Source organism: Gorilla gorilla, chromosome 11 (genome assembly GCF_029281585.2).
Source record: "Gorilla gorilla gorilla isolate KB3781 chromosome 11, NHGRI_mGorGor1-v2.1_pri, whole genome shotgun sequence".
NCBI lineage: Eukaryota > Metazoa > Chordata > Mammalia > Primates > Hominidae > Gorilla > Gorilla gorilla.
This window is the reverse complement of record NC_073235.2, coordinates 32662971-32688096: the sequence shown is the minus strand read 5'-3', so window position 1 is coordinate 32688096 and position 25126 is coordinate 32662971. Positions and strand designations below refer to the sequence as shown.

Here is a 25126-nt window from a genome sequence, read left to right as displayed (position 1 = left end):
TCCCATAGTGCTGGGATTACAGGCGTGAGCCACCATGCCCAACCCTATATTTTAATTTTCAAATGAAGTAATGTATTTGGTCTTTTACATAGGATGTTTTTACTCAGTTAAAAGATGCTAATTAGGCCAGCCCGGTGGCTCACCCGGGTAATCCCAGCACTCTGGGAGGCCAAGGCAGGTGGATCACCTGAGGTCAGGAGTTTGACACCAGCCTGGCCAACATGGTGAAACCTTGTCTCTACTAAAAATACAAAAATTAGCCAGGCTTGGTGGTGGGTGTCTGTAGTCCCAGCTACTTGGGAGGCTGAGGCAGGAGAATCACTTGAACCTGGGAGGCAGAGGTTGCAGTGAGCCAAGATTGTGCCACTGTACTCCAGCCTGGGCGACAGAGCGAGACTCCATCTTGAACAAAACAAAACAAAAACAAAAACAAAAAAGAATTAATCACCTGAAATCATTAGGTCTATCAGTTTTAGATTTAGATTTGAATTGAAATGTCACTTAAATTAGATACAATTTAAAAATCCATATCATGAACTTAGTTTGGAAAAATCTCATGACAATTAAACTTTCAAAATCTTCAAAAGAACTTCCAGTGTTAATAATGCTAGCATACCACAGGATGCCGCGTGAGCAAGTTATGTAGTGAAATTGTCTCATCTCAGCTTTGTTCCTTGTGGATAAACTCACATGCCAGAGGGTGTGGTCAGGGCTGTGAATTACAGGTGAGGCCAAGTGACCTCCCACTGCTGGTGGTCACTGTGACTTGTCAGACTCCACCTGCCCATGCAGTCACCACTTTAGCCAAGGATGCCAAGGGCAGTGGTGCTTGGGTAGGCGGCCAGCTGGGAGTGGAGTGGGGGTCTGTGTAGAGACAAGAGGGGTGATAGGATCCAGGAGTAAGAACCACGGGAACCTCTGGACCAGACAGAGTGCATTTTTTTTTCTTTTTCTTTTTTTTTGAGACAGTGTCTCACTCTGTTGCCCAGGCTGGAGTGCAGAGGCGCTGCCTTGGCTCACTCTACCTCCCAGGTTCAAGTGATTTTTCCTTCCTCAGCTTCCCAAGTAGCTAGGACCACAGGCACGTGCCACCATGCTCGGCTAATTTTTTGTATTTTTAATAGAGATGGGGTTTCACCGTGTTAGCCAGGATGGTCTCGATCTCCTGACCTCGTGATCCTCCTGCCTCAGCCTCCGAAAGTGCTGGGATTACAGGCGTGAGCCACCGCGCCCGGCCCAGAGTGCACTTTTTAAGTAAAGAACTTGTAAGTAGAGTCTGAATCCTGTGGAATATGTCTTCATCCCACTATTCATTTCTTTGTTATTACAGACCAGCTGAGCTAGTGAGCAAGAAACACAAGCACTGAAGCTGGAAGCGTCCCCATCAATTTCTGTGGCTGCCAGCACAGAACCGCAGGAAGTAAGACAGCGTTGTCCTACTGATGCTCTCACCTGGGGTCTGCCCTCATGTCCAGGTGACACAGCTGCCCTTGGTGACCAGAAGCCACTCAGCTGGTCCCGGTGTGCCAGCTTGCAGTGAGGACATCTGTCCAGGCACGAGAGCCCACCTTCCATTTTGAGAATTACTGTCAGTACCTCAGTTAGATAAGCTAGGCTTCTGCAATCATACTGAAGTGTAACATCCATACAACAAATTGCACAAATCACAGCATGTAACTTGGTGAATTTTTACAAAGTGAATATGCCCCAAAAACCAACACCCAGTTCTGGAAATAGAACATTAGCAGCCCCTCAGAAGCCCCTCAGAAGGCTGCTTTCTCCTTTCCTGACACTAGTATTCCTTGACTTTATTCTGCTTTCTAGCACTGTAGGTTAATTTTACTTGTTTTTAAACTTTATGTAAGTGGGGTTGTAAATTATATGTTCTGTGCCTGTCTTCTTTTGCTGCAACATTAGCAGTCATCCACATTATTGTATCTGGCAACACTTTGTTCATTCCCATAACCTATGATATTTTACTAGATAAATATGCTACACTTTACTTATCCATTGTACTTCTGGTGAATGTGGCATTTCAAAATTTGGGATATTACAAATAATAAAGGAATAAGCATTTTTACATGTCTTTCGGTGGACATATGCAGGCTTTTCACACACTTTTAAAAAACCGTTTAATAAACACCCTGTTTTGCAAGAAGTTCACATGCCAATTCATGTAGAGTTGCTTGAGTCTGTAACAACTGAATAGAGGTTAATTGTATGATGTCTTGTAATATGTTTCCCTGTTGGTCATTTAGTCATGTGGCAGAAACCACTAGTTGTTTGCTAAAATTCATTCTCTGTTTCCTCTATGGTAAGGACCCTCCACATTTTAAGCTAGGCAGATGGCTGCCCAGAATAAAGACTACCAATAAAGGTGCAATCATGTTCCTAAGTTCTTAGTAACAGGATGTAGTAGAAATATGGCATGGCAGATTCCAAGATCTTTCCTAAAGGGACACACTTTGCTTTCCTATCTCCCTTCCTCATTGCTGTGTATAAACATATACTGCCATCTTCCACCTTGGGGTTGCGGCTCATACAGTGGCCACAAGACAGAAGGAACCTGGGCCCTGATAAAATCAAGTGTTATATTTACCTTAGACTGCCTATGCAGGTTTTGATAAGAGCTACAATGGTTTTTCTACCACTCATAACTGACATAAATTATAACATACAAGTTAGTTTCCAATTTTTGATATTGTACACTATATAGCAGTGAACATTGTGCAATATATCTTTTTTTTGGAAATGTATAATAGTTTACTGTTGTAATTCATTTATAACATGTGTTGGACAACTTAGCTAATATGTTAATTGATTTATACAATTCCTTTCAATTTTATCTAAAAATAGCAGACCAAAATTAAATTAAGAAACTTACAAAAGATTCCATTTGAGCATACATAAGGCCATGATACTTTAATGTGAACCACCATTTCTTGGAAGAAAGAAGACATCCAAATGTCCGATTCAGAGAGAAAGTTCCTGGCCAGTCATCCAGTAGACTCTCTCCACTCTTCAGTGCGAAGGTGATGCTTATATTTTTAAAAATCTCTACAAAGCTCACATACAACAAGACAGTACATCCTAGATTTCTGACTGATATGAGCATTTAAGGCTGTCATTTTCAAGTATAAAAGTTTAGTGTTCCATTACCCAATCTGTGCAGTAGACATAGCTATAAACTCAAGTCATGTGAATTAACAGAAGCCCACCAAAGACATTTAAAAAATTATAATTTAGGCAACAGCAAGTTTACATGTAGGAAAGGCTAGAAAAAAATGTGTAGATGAGATTGTTTCTCTAAAATGCATTAGGTTGTTCACAATGAAGCTTTGTCTAACACCATTATCTGATGCATGGCATATGCAATAAGGCAGATCCACAGCAGACCAAACAAGGAAGCTGAATCAGGTAATAGAACTAGTAATTAAGATGGTTCACCACTAACACAGTTCTGCGGCCTGTTCCCCCCAGAGAAAGATTAGAAAAGGCTCCAGTGTACCAAATAAGCTTCACAGAAGAACATGAAAATTTTTCTCCAACTTTTTTTTTTGAAGCAGAGCCTGTCACTTAGGGACCAACTGCTTGTAGATGAAATAAATCAACATTAATTACTTCTAGCCTAATGTAATATGGCTGGAGAAAATGGGTCTCCGGAAGCCGGTATTTTGTTTAACTTACATTCTAGGTGTGTATGTAAGTTGTCGCTCTATAACTTCTGCTGTGGTTCCAACATCTATATCTGAAAGGTGGAAGCAGCTGCTCTGTTACAATTTTCATGTAACATGCTTGGATTCTAGGTCTTTCCTCTTTAACACAACTTAAAGAAAGTTTCTTGTGGTTTGGTCAGCATACACACTTCTCATTTCATACACAGCCAAAGTGGGAATTAAAAAAAAATTACCATCTAGTTCAGAGAGCTAAATTGAGTCCAGCATTATGGCAAAGTCTGACCCAAAATTTTTATTTGTAATTTTAGCATGTGTCTCATGCACTTTGGGGAGCGTCAAACTAAATCTACAATTGCCCGAAGCCTTGTTACAGTTTAATGCACATTAACTAAAATGTGTACATTTTTAGTGTTCATGATAAATGCAGTCATGACCTTATTACACTTTAGGCATTCTTTAAGAAAGCACATTAAGCTTTAATATAGAAATATTTAGGTTACACTTGTGCTCAAGTAATAATAAAACATTTGTTCTTTTTTGATCTCACACATTCTCTCCTCAGGTATGGCCCATCTCCTCTACGCTTGGAGCAACCTTTGGCTATGTGGCTGGCCTTGTTATTTCACCATTCTGGATATACTGGAATAGAAAGCAACTTACATACAAGAACCATTAACTGGAACAAAGGGAGATATTTCTTTGTGCAGATTCTGTAAGGGCTGTGCAGAAATGTGTATGGTCAAAGCCAAGCAGTTCCATTTACAGCTCTGTTTTTTATGTAGTTACAACATGATGTGATTGTAGCTTTTTAAACTATGAAACCCCTGAGAGATTGTACCTTCTAGTTGAAATAAAGTATTTATAATAGATTGTGGCTTCAGATACTGCTTACTGCTTCTTAAACCTTTAAGGAACATTCTTAATAAACTTTATAGAATTCTGAGGACAGGTTTTGTTTTCTTTCAAGTTTTGAACTGCTTCATTACCTATAAAAGGTCTGGGTATAACTGTAGCATTTCATTTGCTTTCTCAGAGAAATGGCCAGTTTCCTTGGCCACTGAAGATGTTTCTCACGTAAACAACAGTTTATACATCTTGATCCTATTCTTTTTTTAAAGTGTGTTTCTTTGGAGTTAAAATGGCTATGACAGCCTCATCAAAAACAGTCTTCATTCCCTTCTGAATGAAAGCTGAACATTCCAGATAGCAGCATGCTCCTATCTCTTTTGCTAGTTTCTGTCCTTGTTCCACACATATAGGTTTTTCTTTCATATCATTCAGTCTTGCTAAAGTTTTGGGGTCATCTCAGAGATCAATCTGAGTTCCTATTAATAAAAAGGGTACATTTGGTGCGTATTCCTTAAGTTCCGGTACCCACGCCTCTTTCACATTTTGAAATGAGGCTGGATTTACCACCGAGAAGCATATAAGGAAGACGTCGGTCACTGGGTAAGATAAAGGCCTCAGACAGTCATAGTCTTCCTGTCCGGCCGTGTCATAGAGTCCTAGGAGGTACTGCTTGCCCCCCACGGTGACGCTGACTGCGTAGTGGTCGAAGACCGTGGGCACGTACTCCTCCGGGAAGGCTTCGTTGGCATAGCTCATGAGTGGGCACGTCTTGCCCACCGCCCCGTCGCCGACCACCACGCACTTGAGCATCAGCGCGCCGGGCCCGTGAGCCATGCTGCTGCCCGCCGGCCTCCGGGCATGGTCCCCCCGGAGCCCCCGCCCCGGCCCCGGGCTCAGCCCCAGCCCGCCTGGGGAGTCCGCCGCCGTCGCCGCCGCTCTGCGCCGCAGGGCCGCCCCCGACCGGCCCCATGCAGCGGCTCCCCTCGCCGGAGGGGAGGGGGCGGCGGGCCCGGGGCGCTGCCGCCGCCGCGGTCGCCGCCAGGATCCCCGCCCCGGCCCCGGTCGCTGCGCCCGCCCGCTGCGCCCGCCACTCGGCGCCCGCGCCCTCTCCCCGGCCTGGCCAACCCAGGAGGATCCGCCGGATCATAAGCATCTTTTTTTTCTTTTCTTTCTTTTTTTTTTTTTTTGTGGAGTTTTGCTCTTGTTGTCCAGGCTGGAGTGCAATGGCACAATCTCGGCTCACCACAACCTCCGCCTTCTGGATTCAAGCGATTCTCCTGCCTCAGCCTCCCAAGTAGCTGGGATTGCAGGCATGCGCCACCACGTCCAGCTAATTTTGTATTTTTAGTAGAGATGGGGTTTCTCCATGTTGGTCAGGCTGGTCTCAAACTCCTGACCTCAGGTGATCCGCCCACCTCAGCCTCCCAAAGTGCTGGGATTACAGGCATAAGCCACTGTGCCCAGCCTATCTTTTATCTTTTTATATGTCTATTTTATATAAAAAAAAATTCTACAGGTGGAATTGCTAGTCAAAAACTAAGAACACTTTTGGCCAGGCACGGTGGCTCACGCCTGTAATCCCAGCACTTTGGGAGGCTGAGGCAGGCAGATCACCTTGAGGTTAGGAGTTCGAGACCAGCCTGGCCAACATGGTGAAACCGTCTCTACTAAAAACACAAAAATTTGCCAGGCGTCAGGGTGTGCGCCTATAATCCCAGCTACTGGGGAGGCTGAGGCAGGAGAATCGCTTGAACCCGGGAGGCGGAGGTTGTAGTGAGCCGAGATCGTGCCATTGCACTCCAGCCTGGACAACCAGAGTGAAACTCCATCTCAAACAAACAAAAAAACTAAGAACACTTTATAGATACAGCCCAATGTTTGTTCCTCCAAAATTACATTAACACTGACATAAGTGACATTTCTGTCTTAAAGACACTGGGTGTCAAATTGTTAAACCTCTTATATGTAAAAGAGAAACCAACAAAACAAAAGAACCAATGATCAAACCCTAATTATCTGTTTCACATCTTTGTTGTGGGAAGAAAGTTGAGCAGCTTTTCATTTGAAGAGCCTACTTTTCTCTCTTTTTTTGTGACTTGTCTGTTGAAATGCTTTGCCTACTATTCCATTGCAGAAGGTTTTTATAATGATTTTAATCAATATTTATAATATAGCTTTTCCCTTAATTTTGTTTCGATTAGCTTTACATTTTTTGATACATAGTAGAGCAAATCTTTTCACATTCTTATCGAATATAAGGTATTCATATACATTTTTCTTTCAAAAGAAATCTGAAGTCAAGCACTGACGTTCCAAAAAAAACACAATAATTTGATTAAAATTTTATTAAACATATTTAGTTTGGAGGAGGCTGAGATAATCAAGATATAAATAATGCTGGATATTCTCATCTAGTCAGATGATGTCTCTCCATTAATTAACTCTTGTAGTCCAAGTAACATTCTGTAGATTTATCTGCATAGGGAATACTCACTTTTTCTAAGTGTATATCAAGATATTTTAGAGTTTTCAATGTGAATAGAAACTTTTTGCTTGTACAAATTCAATTTGATTCAGTTTGATTCATGAGAATTCTTTTGAGTTTCATTTTATCTTTTATCTGTCCTCTTAACTCACTGTTTTTATTAATTTTTAATTTCATTTTCTGAAAATTATATCAGTGGCTGTGTAATTGATGTTTAATTCTAATATGTATATTTCATTTTTCCTGTCATATTGCACTGGGAATAAAACCTGAACAGTACTGAATACTCTCAGTGAAAGTAGTCATGCTTTTTCTCTTACCAACAGAAATTCCTTTAGTAATTCATCAAGATGTTTAATGTAGAATTCTTTAAAAAATCAAAACCACAATGAGATACCATGTCACGTCAGTTAGAATGGCGATCATTAAAGAGTCAGAAAACAACAGATGTTGGAGAGGATGTGGAGAAATAGGAACACTTTTACACTGTTGGTGAGGCTGTAAATTAGTTCAACCATTGTAGAACACAGTGTGGTGATTCCTCAAGGATCTAGATCAAGAAATACCATTTGACCCAGCAATCCCATTACTGGGATTATAAGGATTTACATTTCCAAAGGATTATAAATCATTTTACTATAAAGACACATGCACATGTTTGTTCATTGCAGCACTATTCACAGTAGCAAAGACTTGGAACCAACCCAAATGCTCATCAATGATAGACTGGATAAAGAAAATGTGGCACATATACACCATGGAATACTACACAGCCATTAAAAAGGATGAGTTCATGTCCTTTACAGGGACATGGATGAAGCTGGAAACCATCATTCTCAGCAAACTAACACAGGAACAGAAAACTAAATACTGCATGTTCTCACTCATAACTGGGAGGTTAACAATGAGAACACGTGGACACAGGGAGGGGAACATCACACACTGAGGCCTGTCAGGGGGTGGGGGGCTAGGGGAGGGATAGCATTAGGAGAAATACCTAATGTAGATGATGGGTTGATGGATGCAGCAAACCACCATGGCACATGTATACCTATGTAACAAACCTGCACATTCTGCACATTTATCCCAGAACTTAAAGTATAATTTTTAAAAAATCAAATTAAGATATTATAAAGTTTTTAGATGTTTGTCTCACTTCAATACTTTTTTTTCTTTAGTTTAGCATGTAACCATCCAAAACTAAATAATCCCCCACCTCACTTAGGCATCTTAGCGTAAGTCCAGTTACTCAGAAGTCTCAGCTTTGCTTCCTCTTCCCCTACAACCCACTTTTAGAATGTAAGCAAGTCCTCTCATGGTTTTCTTTTCTTCATTCCTACATCTTAGTTAAAGCTTTTACATCTTCACCATGCAGACCACAAAGACCACTAAAAATGAGATAGATAATAGACACAGGCTCCCATTTCTGGGTTCTGGGACCAAAGTTGAAATCAGAAGCACAGCATAATGCTATTAATTGGTAGCGTGTTTGGGCCTTATTGAAAGAGCCTACCTCAAGTGTTCAGACAGAAATTGAAAATAATCATACAGGAAAATACTGTAGAACTCAGTAGTCCAGAAAGCTCTATTACAGGCCGGGCACTGGCTTATGCCTGGCTCATGCCTGTAATCCCAGTACTTTGGGTGGCTGAGGCAGGTGGATCATCTGAGGTCAGGAGTTTGAGACCAGCCTGCCAACATGGTGAAACCCCATCTCTACTAAAAACCCCAAAATCAAGCCAGGCATGGTGGCATGCACCTGTAATCCCAGTTACTCCGGAGGCTGAGGCAGGAGAATCATTTGAACCCAGGAGACGGAGGTTGCAGTGAGCCGAGATAGCACCATTGTACTCAAGCCTAGTCGACAGAGGGAGACTCTGTCAACAAAGAAAGAAAGGAAGAAAGAAAGGAAAGAAGGAAGGAAAGGAAAGCTCTATTACAGAAAGCAATGTGAATTGGAATTGCTTTATGGTCATAAAGGAAATATTTTGGCCACTCTGAGGGATGTTCCAGGCAATAGTTTCAGTCTTACTCTAGCTATATAACCCTTTCAGGTCAGCAAAAAGGGTCAAAAAAACCAGCCAGTGTTCAGAATGAACATGCATTTGAGATTTGTGAGAAGGAGAACTCACATCTAAAGTCTAGAAGAACAGGTCCTAGGTGTTCTGGCCGTAATTCATTGGTTACTGATACCATATGATTGCAATGACATTCTATGTTGTAAGGGCAATGCTTGCTGCCAAGACACAAAACCTTGTACAAAGCTTTCTGGTTTTGGCCCCTCGTTTAACAAAGATATAATTCTGGTTATTTTCTTTCTTTTGTTTTGTTTTTTTCTTTTTATTCCTCCCAGAGCCTTGCCATTTCTTCCCTGCCCCGTCCGCTTTTTTTTTTTTTTTTTTTTTAAGATGGAGTGTCGCTCTGTCACCAGGCTGGAGTGCAGTGGTGTGATCTCGGCTCAGGGCAACCTCTGACTCCCTAGTTCAAGCGATTCTCCTGCCTCAGCCTCCCGAGTAGCTGGGATTACAGGCACACGCCACCATGCCCAGCTAATTTTTGTATTTTTAGTAGAGACGGGGTTTCACCATGTTGGCCAGGATGGTCTCAGTCTCCTGACCTCGGGATCTGTCTGCCTCGGCCTCGCAAAGTGCTGGGATTACAGGCGTGAGCCACTGTGCCCGGCGGCCATTTCTTCCTTTAATCTCCAGCTATTTCACCCCAAGATGGTCAAAACAACTTTTTTATTTTTATTTTTTATTATTATTATTTTTGAGACAGAGTGTCGCTGTTGCCCAGGCTGGAGTGCAGAGGCGCGATCTCGGCTCACTGCAAGCTCCGCCTCCTGAGTTCACGCCATTCTCCTGCCTCAACCTCCGGAGTAGCTGGGACTACAGGCGCCCGCCACCGTCCCCAGCTAATTTTTTTTTTGTATTTTTAGTAGAAACGGGGTTCCACCGTGTTAGCCAGGATGGTGTCGATCTCCCGACCTCGTGATCCGCCCGCCTCGGCCTCCCAAAGTGCTGGGATTACAGGCGTGAGCCATGGTGCCCGGCCAAGATTGCAAGAAGACAGGAAGTAACACTTTGTCCTCTAATTTATCTCATAGGTGAAACTTTACTTCTTTCTTTTTTCTAAGAAGTACCACTAGAATATAATCCTAAAATTTAATGGTTGAGAGACTTGACTATAGAATTTGCTTTCTGTTGATGTTATAGGGGCTTCCTTCTAACTCAGATGAATTTACTCTGAAAATGGCAAATGGTTCCCCCACTTACCCGAGGATGGAAGAACAAGTTATAAGTTGCATTCACTTGCTGAAGATAACTTAAGTATTTAGAATTGCGATGATGTGCTGAACTCAAATAGTTGAAACAAGTAACTTCTGGGGCAGCAGGTACTTATGTCAGCAATTGGCTTATTCCTTGACGCCAATGTTTTGGCTTTGTTTGGTGAATTGGTGGTTGACTTGATCCTTACTTGCTATTCAGACTGCCTCTGATCTTTCTGAGAACCAGAACCATCTGGATGGCTCATTTGACATTGGCCAGAAAGGTCCTTAATCTTTAAATACACCAGTTCAAGCACAGAGTCATAAGATGAGATGGGGAGATGAAAGGTGGCTCACTTTGGGAGGCTGAAGTGGGTGGACAGCTTGAGCCCAGGAGTTCAAGACCAGCCTGGGCAACATGGGGAAACCTCATCTCTATGAAAAACTACAAAAAATTAGCCAGACTTTGTGGTGCATGCCTGTATTCCCAGCTACCCAGGAGGCTGAGGTGGGAGGATCTGAGCCTGGAAGGCCGAGGCATCAGTGAGCTGTGGTTGCATCACTGCACTACAGCCTGGGCAACAGAGTGAGACCCTGTCTCAAAAAAAAAAAAAAAAAGACCAACAAAACAAAAAAAAATTCAAATAGGCCCCTCCAAGGATCAACCATTTGTGTACAAGGAGTAAGGAGATTTCTACATCTTGGCAGTACTTGAAGACGGTGGGAAATTATCACGTCACATTCTGTTACAGTTTGGGGGCTACTCCAAAAGAAATTTCTTAATGCAACACTTTCACAAGAAAAGATAATGTGCTACTAGTGCTACCATTGTATGAGTGAGAGAAGGGGAGTGATTAATGTGTTACAGCTCTTCTCACTAGTATCTAAGGACATGAAATCTATGCAGCACACCCTTCCCTCTCCCAGCCACTTGGAATCAGTCCTTCACCATGTCCTTATTCACTTCACAAATTATCCATATGCATTGTGGTTACAACAGAAAGTGTAGATAAGAAAAGATACTTTACTGATGTCATAACTCATATAATTTCAAGTGTCTTACAGGGTCAAGTGTTCTTGTTCCAGTTATAATTGCTGCATAACAAACCAGCCCAATCTCAGTGCCATACAATTGTATTAAAATAACAACATTTGTATTCCCAGATTTTATGGGTCAGGAGTTTAGTCTGGACACAGGGCAGACTGCTTATATGTCTGCTATGCCACATCTGGGGCATTTGCTTGGAAGACTCAAAGTTTAGGTGTGACAGCAGTTGGGAACAGGAATCACCTGTGTGTATCTTCAGTCACATGCCTGGTAGTTGATGCTGATTATTGGCTGGGACCTCAGATGGACTACTGGCCAAACTGCCTCTGCACAGCCTCTGCACACGGGTTATTCTGTCCTCCTCACAGCATGTATAGCAGATGGGTTCTAAGAACAAATGTCCTAAGTAGGCAAGGCAGAAGTGCAAGGTGTTCTTACCATCTAGCTTGGAGGGCACCATGGTATTACTTCCATTATACTCTATTGGTCAAAATAGTTACAAAATTCTGCCCAGCAAGACACCACAGGTTTTTCTTTGGGGGCTCAGAATAAAAAGGCAGAACAGCCTCTGCCCGTTTATCTCTTATTCTTTTGCAGGAGTTTTGTGTTACATACAAATAAATATTTAGAGATATTGTCGCCAGCTACCGAAGTCAACTGTGAAGAAGAGGCATTTACATCCCTCTATAGCAGTACCAAGAAGAAAGCTATCCTTGACTAAATAAGCAAGGCAAGATTACTCTTTCCAGACTCTGATTTGGGAGTTAGCAGATAGAACATCAGGCAGAAGTTCCTCTGTTGGTGTCACCCACAAAGCAACAAGCTTGAGAACTCTGTGTTCCAACTTGGGAACTAGTCAGTCTCCCAGATGTGGGGGTATTTGGAGAGCAGGCTTGTGAAGAAGGCCAAGGAAACAGAAAGGACAGCTCTTAGGATACACTTTACTGAAGATCTATCACTCAGACAAGATGCCCAGAAAGTTCAGGATTAACAAAGGTCTAGAGTCTTGTAACTCACTTCCTATGGAAGTTTATTGTGAACAACAACAGTAACAAAGCAGCCTCAATTCTCTAATCCTGCAGAGGGCTAAAGAACACCTATTACTCCCTGGAGCTTAATAGAGATGAAATCTTAGGACATAACTGCAGTATACATGCTGAGGATGACCAGGAAGATGGTTATAATTGTTATACCCTAGTTTAGGTGAAAACTACATGTAAGATATTGTGAGGTCCTTGAGTGGTTAGATGACTAAGGTATTAGTCATCCTGGAAGAAAATCTGGATCGATTAAATGTCAGATGAATTAGATGCACTAAAAATAAAAAGAGAAGCCAGAAAGTTGTCCTAGTAATAACCGGTCCATCCTTGCTTAGCACAGCTCCAGTATTACGCAGATTTCAGTTACCACAGTTTAGTCCAATGACACCAGTCCCCCAACAGCACAGTTCTGATATCAGTTGCTATGGTCTATTAACTATGAATAACTATGGATAAAGGAGAAACTTCACTGCTAGACCTTCAACCCATAAATTGCTGCATGTATACCGGAGGCGCATTATGATCAGTGACCAATCATGTCACTTCTTTCAATATCTATTGGTGATTGGTCACCACACATCTTTTTTTTTTTTTGAGACGGAGTCTTGTGTCTCGCTCTGTCGCCAGGCTGGAGTGCAGTGGCACAATCTCGGCTCACTGCAACCTCTGCCTCCTGGGTTCAAGTGATTCTCCTGCCTCAGCCTCCCAAGTAGCTGGGACTGCAGGCAGGTGCCACCATGCCCAGCTAATTTTTGTATTTTTAGTAGAGACAGAGTTTCACCATGTTGGCCAGGATGGTCTCGATCTCTTAACCTCGTGATCCGCCCGCATCAGCCTCCCAAAGTGCTGGCATTACAGGTGTGAGCCACCGCGCCCAGCCCCACATCTTTTATTCAATTCACACACTGGCAGCAAACCATGCAGCTGTGTTTTTTCCTTTTCTTCCAGTGATAAACCTGCATAACATTTTCAATAATGGCTAATCAAAAGAGAAAACTGGCCAACAGTGAAGTGTCAGAAAGATAAAAGCACAGCAAATAAACAAAAATAGAGAACTCTGAATGCTAGTTAATTTTATGCATCAACTTGGCTAAGGGATGTCCAGACAGCTGGTAAAACATTAGTTCTGGTGTGTCTGTGAGGGTGTTTGCAGAAGACATTACCATGTAAATGAGTAGACTGAGTAAAGATCAGATCACCCTCACCAATGTGGGCATCATCTGATAGAACAAGAAGGTGGAGGAAGGGCAAATGTACTCCCCCTGTTTGAGCTGGGATATCCATCTTCTCCAGCACTTGGACACTGGCACTGTGGTTCTCCAGCCTTGGACTTGGACTTTGGACTGAATTATTCCACTGGTTTTCTTGGTTCTCCAGAATGCAGATGGTGGAACTTCTCAGCCTCTCTAATTGTGTAAGCCAATTTCCATAATAAAATAAATCTTTATATATACTTATATAAATCTTTATAGATCTTATAAATCTTCATATATATAAGATGAAATAAATATTTATGCCTCTGTGTGTGCGTATACTGTTTTCTGGAGAACGCTGACTAATATACTCTGAAAGTGAAATTCAAATTGAATGTAAATGGAGTTATGGAAGAAATAGCTATTGGAGGTAATTTGCCACTGTTTGAGGCATTCCAGAGGAACTTAGGGAAGGCAGACTTAACAACATAAATGAAAATAGATGTGTTCATTCATTTTAGGATAAAGATGTCCCAGGAAAGTGACACTGGCAAAACAAAACAAAACAAACAAAACTCACATTAACGGAATTATCAGAGGTATTTCATGACATTGAAAGCACAAAGAATAAATAGTTGGAAGCTGATTCAAACTTAGACAGGAGAATGACAGTTTGTGAAGGTATAGCTCACTCTGCACTGTAAGTACTACAAGAAGAGGAGGGCCAGCTTCATTCAAACTATACTCCATAAGACTTTTACAAAGAAATAAAATATTGATTCGTGTTTCTGATGTTTTAAATTACACTATACTAAATATTAGTTTTACTATTTTTGAAAATGTTCCTGTACATTTATAACCTACAATAGTTTTTAATGTTTTGACAACATATTTTTAAAAGTCACAGAACAGTCAGAACATTCCCCTTTGATGCACGAGATCGCGTTCCATTCTCTGTTTGCAGTCATTTCTGTGGTCCCTCATTAGCATGCAAAGCAGGGCCTCCCTATATATCTGTTCTAGGAAGTGACTGTGGGAAGGGAAATGAAATGGTGTATGTGGAGTGAAGCAAAACTGCAAGGACCACGATTGAGTGGCTGTGAAGAATAAGGCTGGAGATGGTAATCATTGTGCCTAGCAGAGAGAAAGGTAAAAAGCTCTGAATCTTTCAGATTGTGCTGATTTATGCATGATCTTTTAAAGACGGGTTAATCCTCACAAAGGAACAGTATAATTATTTAAGAAAAATCAGATGTGTGACAAATGGGATGCGACGGTGCACCAAGATTTGATAATTGGTGATATGATCGGAGAGGCAAGCACACAGACCATTGTGGGTCTGCCTCAAAGGAACACTTCTTAGTCTCATGCCATCTCATATGCCAGTTACTCATGATCTTTTAAAGACAGGTTAATCCTCATTGAGGATTTGCCTCTGATGACAAATGTCTTCTTTAGGAGATGTTAGTTCAGTGATGTTATTTCAGCATTCAGGCCAACAAAGGCAGTCAGAAGAGGAATGCATGCCAGGTGTCCTAGAGGTCAGTAAAAAAGAAGAACTTGGTCTAGGGGAAGAATTATGAATGAGAGACTGCAGCGGAGCTAGAAGATGGTGCCCAGCAGAAGATAATTGGAACAGATAGATTCCTGCTCTTTTAGAGCTTCAATGATGAAGCCTATTGTTCTGTGGTTTGAGGAATGCTCATCATTCACCATAGCTGGTTAACATAATTTATTAAGTTGAGTCAAGTACAAAAGGACAAAGTTCTTTCTAATAGGCCAGATTCCATGAGTGGAAATTCCTTGGAGTCAAACAGGGAGAAAATACATCTCAGTGTTAAAGACTTTCCAGAGACTTCTTCCATTCCACTTTCCACCCCTCCTTAAATCACTTGCCAAAGAAATGCTTTGTTGGACACTAAAGTGGCCACAAATGTGTTCATAAGAAAACATCAGAATATAAAATTAATCATTGTCTCTTTTAGTTAACTTTTTTGGAGTGTGTGTGCAGAGTTAAAGGACAGATGCTATTAAGATGATAAACATCAGCCAGGCACGGTGGCTCACACCTGTAATCCCAGCACTTTGGGAGGCCAAGGCAGATGGATCACCTGATATTGGGAGTTCGAGACCAATCTGACCAACATGGAGAAACCCCGTCTCTACTACAAATACAATATTAGCCGGGCGTGGTGGCACATGCCTGTAATCCCAGCTACTCCAGAGGCTGAGGCAGGAGAAATGCTTGAACCCAGGAGGCAGAGGTTGTGGTGAGCCAAGATCGCGCCATTGCACTCCAGCCTGGACAACAAGAGAAAAACCCCATCTCAAAAAAAAAAAAAAAAAAAAAAAAAAAGATGATAAACATCACTGAAAAGTTTGGAAGTACTACCAGTTTCTATGACCAAGAGCTTTCCAAACAGCTGTAATTATTTGAAGGTCAATGAACTAAAAATGTCCATGTATCGGCTTTAGGCAAAAAGGTCATTAATGCTTTAGGGGACTGTAATAAGTCTGGAAGAGGCTAACTTGACTCTCACCTTCTGCAGTTCTCTATCTGATCACCCTGAGATCCTCTTCAACTGCCAGGCTCCTGGAAGGTCAGAGTCAAGCCAGTGACTGACTCCCTGACCAGCCACACAGAGCCTAAACTTACAACCTACCTGGATTGGCAAGGTCTTCTACAACTTATGTAGCCCCATCCTTGGATGAGGTTGCCACCCACCCAATTCCCCCCCAAAAGATCAGTCTTCTATGCTAGCTATGAAAAAAGAGAGGCAATGACAGTATTTTATTCCAATAGTGTTTGAAAAAAGTCTGCAACTTCTATGCAGGTATCTCAAAGCATCTAGGATTCCAGGGATGGACAGAAAGTCCTTCAATCACAACAGAATTCCTGTTTTGCTCTTTAAAAAAGGAGAGGACAGGCTGACGGATGCTGTGGGTGCATAGACTCACATGTTGTCCATGAACTGGGGACTGTCCTCTAATTCTAAAGGAATAGCTTTGGTGACCGTTTTGCCATTGGTGCCATCTCTCAGGAAACTGATAATAAACTACAATGTTTTAAACTTGTACTATATCCAAGAGACATGTAGATATATAAAATATTGTTATTTAAATTCCACAAGCGTACAATGTAGGTATTATTTTCATTGCACAAATATGATAAATGAGACAATAATTTTCTCAAAGACACCCAATTAAGCTGCCTGACTGCAAAGAGTTTCAGGCAATAAGATTTAGATTCCTTTAGTTCATCATCTTCTAAAGACGATGCTTTAATCATTGTTTAGCTGGTTACTGATCATACTCTTCTTAAAGCCCTTCCCCATGGGATTTGAAAAATCTGCTTCTAAGCATATCTGAAAGTTTTTGTAATTTTCAATTTTTTTTAGAGATGGGGTCTCACTATGTTGCCCGGGCTGGAGTGCCACGGCCATTCACAGGAGTGATCATAGTGCACTATAGCGTCAAACTCCTCAACTCAAGAGATCCTCCCACCTCAGCCTCCTGAGTACAGGCTACAGGCATGTGCCACCGTGCCCAGCCATAGCTTGAGGTTTTCACCTACAATAACTGAAGTTCCTACCTTGCCACTTCAGACCATCTGCTAAGAAGTCATAGATATTACTTCAGGGAAAAAAATGCCTGGCTGCAAATAATTCCCTTCAATGGACTTGAAGATAGTTCTGTTAGTGTCTTCCAAGCATAGTTTTCAACTCAGATCCAGTGCTCATGCAATACTCCTTATCTACTGTGTCTTTGTTTCCAGTAGCAACAACCACACCCAGCTAAATTTTGTATTTTTAGTAGAGACGGGGTTTCATTATGTTGGCCAGGCTGGTCTCAAACTCCTGACCTCATGATCCACACACCTCAGCCTCCCAAAGTGTTGGGATTACAGGTGTAAGCCACCACGCCCGGCCCTTCATAACAATGTATTATCTCTGAAATTCCCTTTCACAACAGTGACCTTGATTTGAAATTTTTAAAAAATCAGGCAAATCTATTAAGACATAATAAATAGAGAGTGGCTAAGAAACTGGGAAAACAGATATCAAGGACCTCAACTTCTAATGTTTATTTTTAATCATTTTAACAAATAAGCAAACTTTACAAGATTAGTGAGGTTCTGTTGTAAGAGATGTTTTCATAGTCCCTGAATGAGCCTCACCAGGCTTCCCACTAAAATGTGGCAGGGATGAGAGTGCACCTCACCACTGCAGAGCCCAGAATGGAGGCTCCCCTAGTTTCAGAACTTGGGAACAGTTTCCACCACTTGGCCTATCAAACACTCAGACTCAACGAAGAAACCCAATTGGTGGCTCAGACCTAGAAATGGAGTAAATCTGTTGGCCTGAATAAAAGGTCAAAAACATTTTGTACATTTCTGCAGAAAACTGGACTTTTCATCTATTGCAGGCATTGTTTTTACAGGCAAACAGAATGAGGTCTTCTATCTCTTTCTGTTTCCCCAGTCACCTCCCCAAATCCTAAGTCCTCTCTCATACATTATATGTTCTATTTTTCACCCCTCTATAACAGTCTAAAAAAGGATAACTGTGGAAGTAAGATATGCCTATTAGGGAACATCTGGAAAATCAGAAAACTACAAAAAAGAAATAATCACCAGAGACACCTGATGTTCCTATTTCAGCCACTTCACTGCTCGGGCTATTCAGCAGCCTTTGCGCTGCCTGCCAGTTCTGGTCTCCTTGCTTGCCCATCCTCCTAGACGACCATTCCGTATTCTTCTCTTCTTCAAACCTCAACATTTCCTCTCTGCTTCTCACTCTCACCTGAAGGCTTCAATTTTGATACAGGAGAAATCAGAATGGATCATTCTACAAAATGCAGCAGGCACAGACATCTGTCTCCATGCACTCGGCTTTCCCTGGCTCCTAGGGCCAACCCCCCACTTTGCACTGGATCCTGTTCCCCACTCCTCCTAAAGGACTTTGCTCCTGGAATTATTTCCATTCCTGCCTCATTAGTTTTTTCTTCTTTTTTAATGAGTCATTGCCAAGAAAAATGATGTACCGTAACATCTTGAATTGCAACTTCTAAAAACTTCCCATTTTCCCGATTCCTCAGTATCTCCACAAACAAGCTGTGGGCACCTTTCCCAGATGACCAGGTACACCAATGTGACAAGGCTGGTCCCTGTCACAAGTCCCCCTTCTTGCTCTCCCCTGACCATGGCCTAGTGACATTTAAGCACACCCATGATATCCCCTCCTGCCTTTGCTGGTGAACCCCACCCTGATGCCCAATAAGGGTAACTGTCCACAGGAACCTGTTTGCCCTTGGCTCCCCACCTGCTTGGCTGAGCCCGCTTTGTTGGTGCTCTGCCCAGGTGATCCCCACAAGGTATGTCGTGCCTCCCTCTTTGGAACCTGCGAGTACAGTAAATCCTTTATTCATATGCCTTCCCAATGTCATCTCCACAGCCTATTGGAATGTTCCTTAAGGACTCCACAAGGGGTATTTAATCCCTCATTTATAACACATACCTCCATCTTAAAAAAGCCCTCTCTTGAACCTGTATCTTTCTCAGCTCCTACCCAATTTTAAGCTTCCCATTTCCAAGAAAAGTGACTGCAAGAGTTGTTCACATTCGCTCGGCGCCGCCCGCCCAGCCTCCCGAGAGGCTTCGGGGACTAGACCTTGGACGCGGATCCTTCCAGCGCTGCGCCCCGGGTCTGCATCCTCCTCCTCCGGGAAGCCCCGCCCCCAGGCCTAGCCCTCCTCCTCCTCCGGGAAGCTCCCCCCTCAGGCCTAGCCTTCCTCCTCCTCCGGGAGGCCCCCCAGGCCTTGCCCTCGTCCTCTGAAAAGCCCCACCTAGGCCTCGCCTTCCTCCTCCTCCAGGAAGCCCCCCCAGGCCTCGCCCTCCTCCTCCTCCGAGAAGCCCCCCAGGCCTAGCCCTCCTCCTCCCCCGGGAAGCCCCCTAAGCCTCGCCCTCCTCCTCCTCCAAGTCCCCTAGGCCTCGCCCTCCTCCTCCCCCGGAAGCCATCCCCGCTCCCCCGACCCCCTAACTTGCTCTCCTCTGGGGAGCCACGGGGCCCCGCGGCACCAAGAGGCCGAATGGGACCCTGAGGCCACTCTGCCCGCGTCCGCCTCACGCGCCCCCTTCAGCGCCAGGTCTGGGGGATCCGCGCCTGTGCCCCGGGGCGACCCTGTCGCGGGGTCTGGCTGTCCAGGCCCGGGGGCCCGGGTGTCAGGCTGGTAGCAGGAAGGAAGGCGCCGGCCTCCCCACCGCCTTCGCCCCATGCGGCGTCCCTGAGAAAGGCCGCGGAAGAGCCGCCTCGGCACCCAGAGGGCCATGGACGGGGAGCGCCCTGCGTGGTGTTCGTGGCGCTGGCCTGGTCTCTGCGGATCGGAGGCGAAGCCAGCCTGGCTCTCGGGTCGCCCGTCTTCTGTCGAGCTGGCAACATTAGTGCGGTTCCCACCGCCATTCGCGCTTTCTACTGGACCCTCTGCTTTTTATTGTTGATTTGTGGGATCTCTTTGCATAGGGGCCCCGCCGTCGCAGCCTGGCGTTCTCGCAGGCGCGTGCCCTCGGAACGCCGGGTGGGCTGCGGGCGCCGCGGGACTCCTGGTCTCTCTTCCCCAGGACGGACACCGGCGTCGCCGCGTCCTACGAAGCCGGGCGCCGAGCGGGAGGCGCATCTGGGCCCCACCGGGGCTGCCCGCACCGAGCACGCGAACGCGCCCTCCCGCCCGGAGGCCGCGGGCGCTGCGGTCGGAGAACCGTAGAGCCACTCGGCTGGGCGAGTCGCGGCGGGGCGGGGAAGGGGGCGGGGCCTGGGCGACGGAAGTGCGCCGCCGCGCGGCATTCTGGGGCCGGAAGTGGGGCGCAAGCGGCGGGCTGGTGTCATGGCAGGTGGGCGGCGCCGCAGGAGGCGCCTGGCGGAGCTGACGGTGGACGAGTTCCTAGCTTCGGGCTTTGACTCTAAGTCCGAATACTCTCCAGAAGCGGAGACGCGGGAGGCACGCGAGGCTGCCCGGAGTCTGGATGAGCCGGGCGGGAGCCCCTCGGCCAGCCGGCGTAAAGGCCGTGCCTCTGAGCACAAAGATCAGCTCTCTCTGCTGAAGGACAGAGACCCCGAGTTCTACAAGTTCCTGCAGGAGAATGACCAGAGCCAGCTAAACTTCAGCGACTCGGACAGCTCTGAGGAGGAAGAGGAGCCGTTCCACTCCCTGCCAGATGTGCTGGAGGAAGCCAGTGAGGATGAGGATGGAGCAGAGGAGGGGGAAGATGGGGACAGAGTCCCCAGAGGGCTGAAGGGGAAGAATTGTGTTCCTGTGACCCTCGCCATGGTTGAGAGATGGAAGCAGGCAGCAAAGCAACGCCTCACTCCAAAGCTGTTCCATGAAGTGGTACAGGTGTTCCGAGCAGCTGTGGCCACCACCCAAGGGGACCAGGAAAGTGCTGAGGCCAACAAATTCCAGGTCACGGACAGTGCTGTGTTCAATGCTCTGGTCACCTTCTGCATCAGAGACCTTATTGGCTGTCTCCAGAAGCTGCTGTTTGGAAAGGTGGCAAAGGACAGCAGCAGGATGCTGCAGCCGTCCAGCAGCCCGCTCTGGGGGAAGCTCCGTGTGGACATCAAGGCGTACCTGGGCTCGGTCATACAGCTGGTGTCCTGTGTGGCGGAGACGATGGTGTTGGCGGCCGTGCTGTGGCACATCAGCGTGCTGGTGCCCTGCTTCCTGACCTTCCCCAGGCAGTGCCGCATGCTGCTCAAGAGAATGGTGGTCTTATGGAGCACAGGGGAGGAGTCCCTGCGGGTGCTGGCTTTCCTGGTCCTCAGCAGAGTCTGCCGGCACAAGAAGGACACTTTCCTTGGCCCCGTCCTCAAGCAAATGTACATCATGTATGTGAGGAACTGCAAGTTCACCTCGCCTGGTGCCCTCCCCTTCACCAGTTTCATGCAGCGGACCCTGACGGAGCTGCTGGCCTTGGAGCTGGGTGTGGCCTACCAGCACGCCTTCCTCTACATCCACCAGCTCGCCATACACCTGCGCAACGCCATGACCACCCGCAAGAAGGAAACATCTGTGTACAACTGGCAGTACGTGCACTGCCTCTTCCTGTGGTGCCGGGTCCTGAGCACTGTGGGCCCCAGCGAAGCCCTCCAGCCCTTGGTCTACTCCCTTGCTCAGGTCATCATTGGCTGTATCAAGCTCATCCCCACTGCCCGCTTCTACCCACTGCGAATGCACTGCATCCGTGCCCTGACGCTGCTCTCGGGGAGCTCGGGGGCCTTCATCCCAGTGCTGCCTTTCATCCTGGAGATGTTCCAGCAGGTCGACTTCAGCAGGAAGCCGGGGCGCATGAGCTCCAAGCCCATCAACTTATCCGTGATCCTGAAGCTGTCCAATGTCAACCTGCAGGAGAAGGCGTACCAGGACGGCCTGGTGGAGCAGCTGTACGACCTCACCCTGGAGTACCTGCATAGCCAGGCACACTGCATCGGCTTCCCGGAGCTGGCGCTGCCTGTGGTCCTGCAGCTGAAGTCGTTCCTCCGGGAGTGCAAGGTGGCCAACTACTGCCGGCAGGTGCAGCAGCTGCTTGGGAAGGTCCAGGAGAACTCGGAACACATCTGCAGCCGCCGCCAGAGGGTTTCCTTCGGCATCTCTGACCAGCAGGCAGTGGAAGCCTGGCAGAAGCTGACCCTGGAAGAGGGGACCCCCCTGACCTTGTACTACAGCCACTGGCACAAGCTGCGTGACCGGGAGATCCAGCTGGAGATCAGTGGCAAAGAGCGGCTGGAAGACCTGAACTTCCCTGAGATCAAACGAAGGAAGGTGGCTGACAGGAAGGATGAGGACAGGAAGCAATTTAAAGACCTCTTTGACCTGAACAGCTCTGAAGAGGACGACACCGAGGGATTCTTGGAAAGAGGGATACTGGGGCCCCTGAGCACTCGGCATGGGGTGGAAGAGGATAAAGAGGACGAGGAGGAAGGCGAGGAGGACAGCAGCAACTCGGAGGATGGAGACCCAGACGCAGAGGCGGGGCTGGCCCCTGGGGAGCTGCAGCGGCTGGCCCAGGGGCTGGAGGATGAGCTGGAGGATCTGCAGCTCTCAGAGGAGGACTGAGGCAGCCCATCTGGGGGGCCTGTAGGGGCTGCCGGGCTGGTGGCCAGTGTTTCCACCTCTCAGGCCTAGAGGCTGGCGTCTGTGCAGTTGGGGGAGGCAGTAGACAGGGGACAGGCTTTAATATTTATTTTTCAGCGTGAACGACCAAACCTACCAAGAGCTGGGCTGGGCTGGCGTGGCTGCTGAAGCCCCACAGTTGTGGGCTGTTGAAGTCAGCTCAGCGGTGGAGCTGACCTTGACGTCAGCAGACCGGGTCCAGTCCCAGTTCCAGGGGGAGACCTGCAGGTCCCTGGCCCCTTCCACCACCTCTGCCCTCCGTCTGCAGACCTTGTCCGTCCACACCAGGCTCTGCATTCACTCCCCCAAGTCTTTGGAAATTTGTTCCTTTCCTTTCAAGTCACATTTTCCTTTAAACTTTTTTGTTTTGCGTCTAAAACTGAAAGAAAGAAAGCTGTGGGAGGCAGGGCCATTGTTAAAAAAAAAAAAAAAAAAAGAGTTGTTCACATTCAACATTTTTTCTTTTCTTCTCTCTTCAACCCACTCCAACATGGGCAACAAGCACACCCAAGTTGCTAAATCCAATGATTGATGTTCAGTCCTGAGGTAATTTGACCTTGCAGCATCTTTTTGAGTCTGTGGGTCATGCTGTCCATTGTCACACAATTTACTCCCTTGGCTTTTATGACACCTCCTCACACTTGCTTGGTTTTCGGTCTACTTCATTGGCTCTTTCTTTGGCTGGATCTTTATGTTCCCAACTAGAACCCGTTACATAATTTGCAGGGTGCAGTGCAGAATGAAAATGCAGGGCTCTTATTCAAAAATTATTAAAAGTTTCAAGATAGTGAGAGCAGAGCACTCAACAAAGCATGGGGCCCTTCTGAGCAAGAGGTCTTGCATGATTGCAAAGATCTTGTGCCCATGAAGCCCTGTTCCCATCCTCAGAATGCAGCAAAGCACCTGCTCAGTGCTCATCTATAAATGATCTCGTCCAACCCAATTGGCTTTAGATGCCACATTCAGCAACAAGCTTCACATCTTACCTTCAACACCAATCTCTCCATTTTACTTCAGATTCAAATATTCAACTATCTATTCTCCATGTGCACTGAATATATGAAATGCACTCAATATGTCCAAAATGGAACTTTCATTTCCCACCCAAATTCTTCCCATAGTTTTCCCCATGTCAATAAATACCAACTCCATTTTTCCAGTTATTCAGGCCAAAATCATAGCCATCCTGAACTTCGCATTTTTCTCTCACATTCTACATTCAATCCACCAAATCCTGCAAGCTCTACCTTCAAAATATTTCCTAAATCCGACCAGTCACGACCTTCACCACTTGCAACCCCGGTACAAGTTTCTGTCCTGAGTCACCTAGTCTTCTAGTGGCTTTCACTTCTGCCCTTGACAGTCTATTTGCCACACAGCCATCAGTTTTCTTTTTAAAATGTAAGTCATAGTTTGTCACTTTCAAATCGCAAAGTTGAAACCTTTGAATGCCTTCCAACCTCACTCATAATTTTTTGTTAAGTCTTCAAAATATGGCCTAAAAAACCCTATGTAGCCAGCTTCTGGCTACCTCTCCACCCTCAGCTCCTATCACTACCCCCTCAGTCACTTCATCAGCCATATTGGCTTTCTTGCTTCTCCTCACTTTCCTTTGCACTGTGGTTTTCTCTGTCTGGAACACTCTTCACTCAGATATTTGAATGACTCACTTTCTCCATTCAATCAGAAATTTACATGGCACCTCCTCAGAAAGCCTTCTGTACTGAACATAAATCTCAGCTTCCCTTGACTGTTTCCTTTGTTTAAAAGGTGGCACCCCTCTCCTGAACGAGGACCATGCCACACCACTGCCATCTTTGTTGAGTCCCCAGAATTGTCAGTAATCTGCAAAAGTCCCATTAGTTCCAAGTCTCCACTCACTTCTGATGAAATGTCCCATAACAGAGAATGGGATCTGCCTTCCTGGCCCACTGTCTAAAAGCCCAACAATGTATTCCTAAAGAACAGGGCATTCGCTCTTCATGAGCAATAGAAGACAGGAGCCACAAAGAGCCAAGCAGCAAAGGGCAGAGAATAGATCTAGATAGATGATGAAGAATAACCAGTGTACACTCTCTGTCCTCTTAATCTGTTTTGTTGCAGACTGATGTTTTACTCTATGTCTATGCATATGCACATATGCATGTACGTATACATGCGTGCAACTTGATGGCAAAGATCCCATCTTGTATGTTCCTTGTCATATCACCAGCTCCTACAGCAGTAACTGTCACATAGTAAATATTCAGCAAATATTCTTTTGAGAGAACGAATGAAGATGCAATACTATTAAATACATTCACAATTTCTCACCTTGTTCTTTTCACTCAACACAATCACTTTGGGTTGTTTTTTGGTGTGTGTGACAAGTATTCTTCTAAAAGAAATTATGATTTCTTTA

At 45.4% G+C, this 25126-nt stretch overlaps 2 protein-coding genes across 2 annotated transcripts; one reads left to right on the top strand and one right to left on the bottom strand.

Annotated features, from left to right (window-relative positions):
- Positions 1 to 2890: 2890 nt before the first annotated feature.
- Positions 2891 to 5478, bottom strand: LOC129532216 (rho-related GTP-binding protein RhoQ-like). The gene has a single exon (XM_055380750.2). The coding sequence runs from the start codon at positions 5358 to 5360 to the stop codon at positions 4983 to 4985; it is 378 nt and encodes a 125-aa protein (XP_055236725.1). The 5' UTR covers positions 5361 to 5478; the 3' UTR covers positions 2891 to 4982.
- A 14922-nt stretch (positions 5479 to 20400) lies between these two features.
- On the top strand, positions 20401 to 23178 carry LOC115933763 (nucleolar complex protein 2 homolog). The gene has a single exon (XM_055380720.2). It carries the CDS (start codon positions 20440 to 20442, stop codon positions 22666 to 22668), a length of 2229 nt encoding a protein of 742 aa, XP_055236695.1. The 5' UTR covers positions 20401 to 20439; the 3' UTR covers positions 22669 to 23178.
- The last annotated feature ends 1948 nt before the right edge of the window (positions 23179 to 25126 follow it).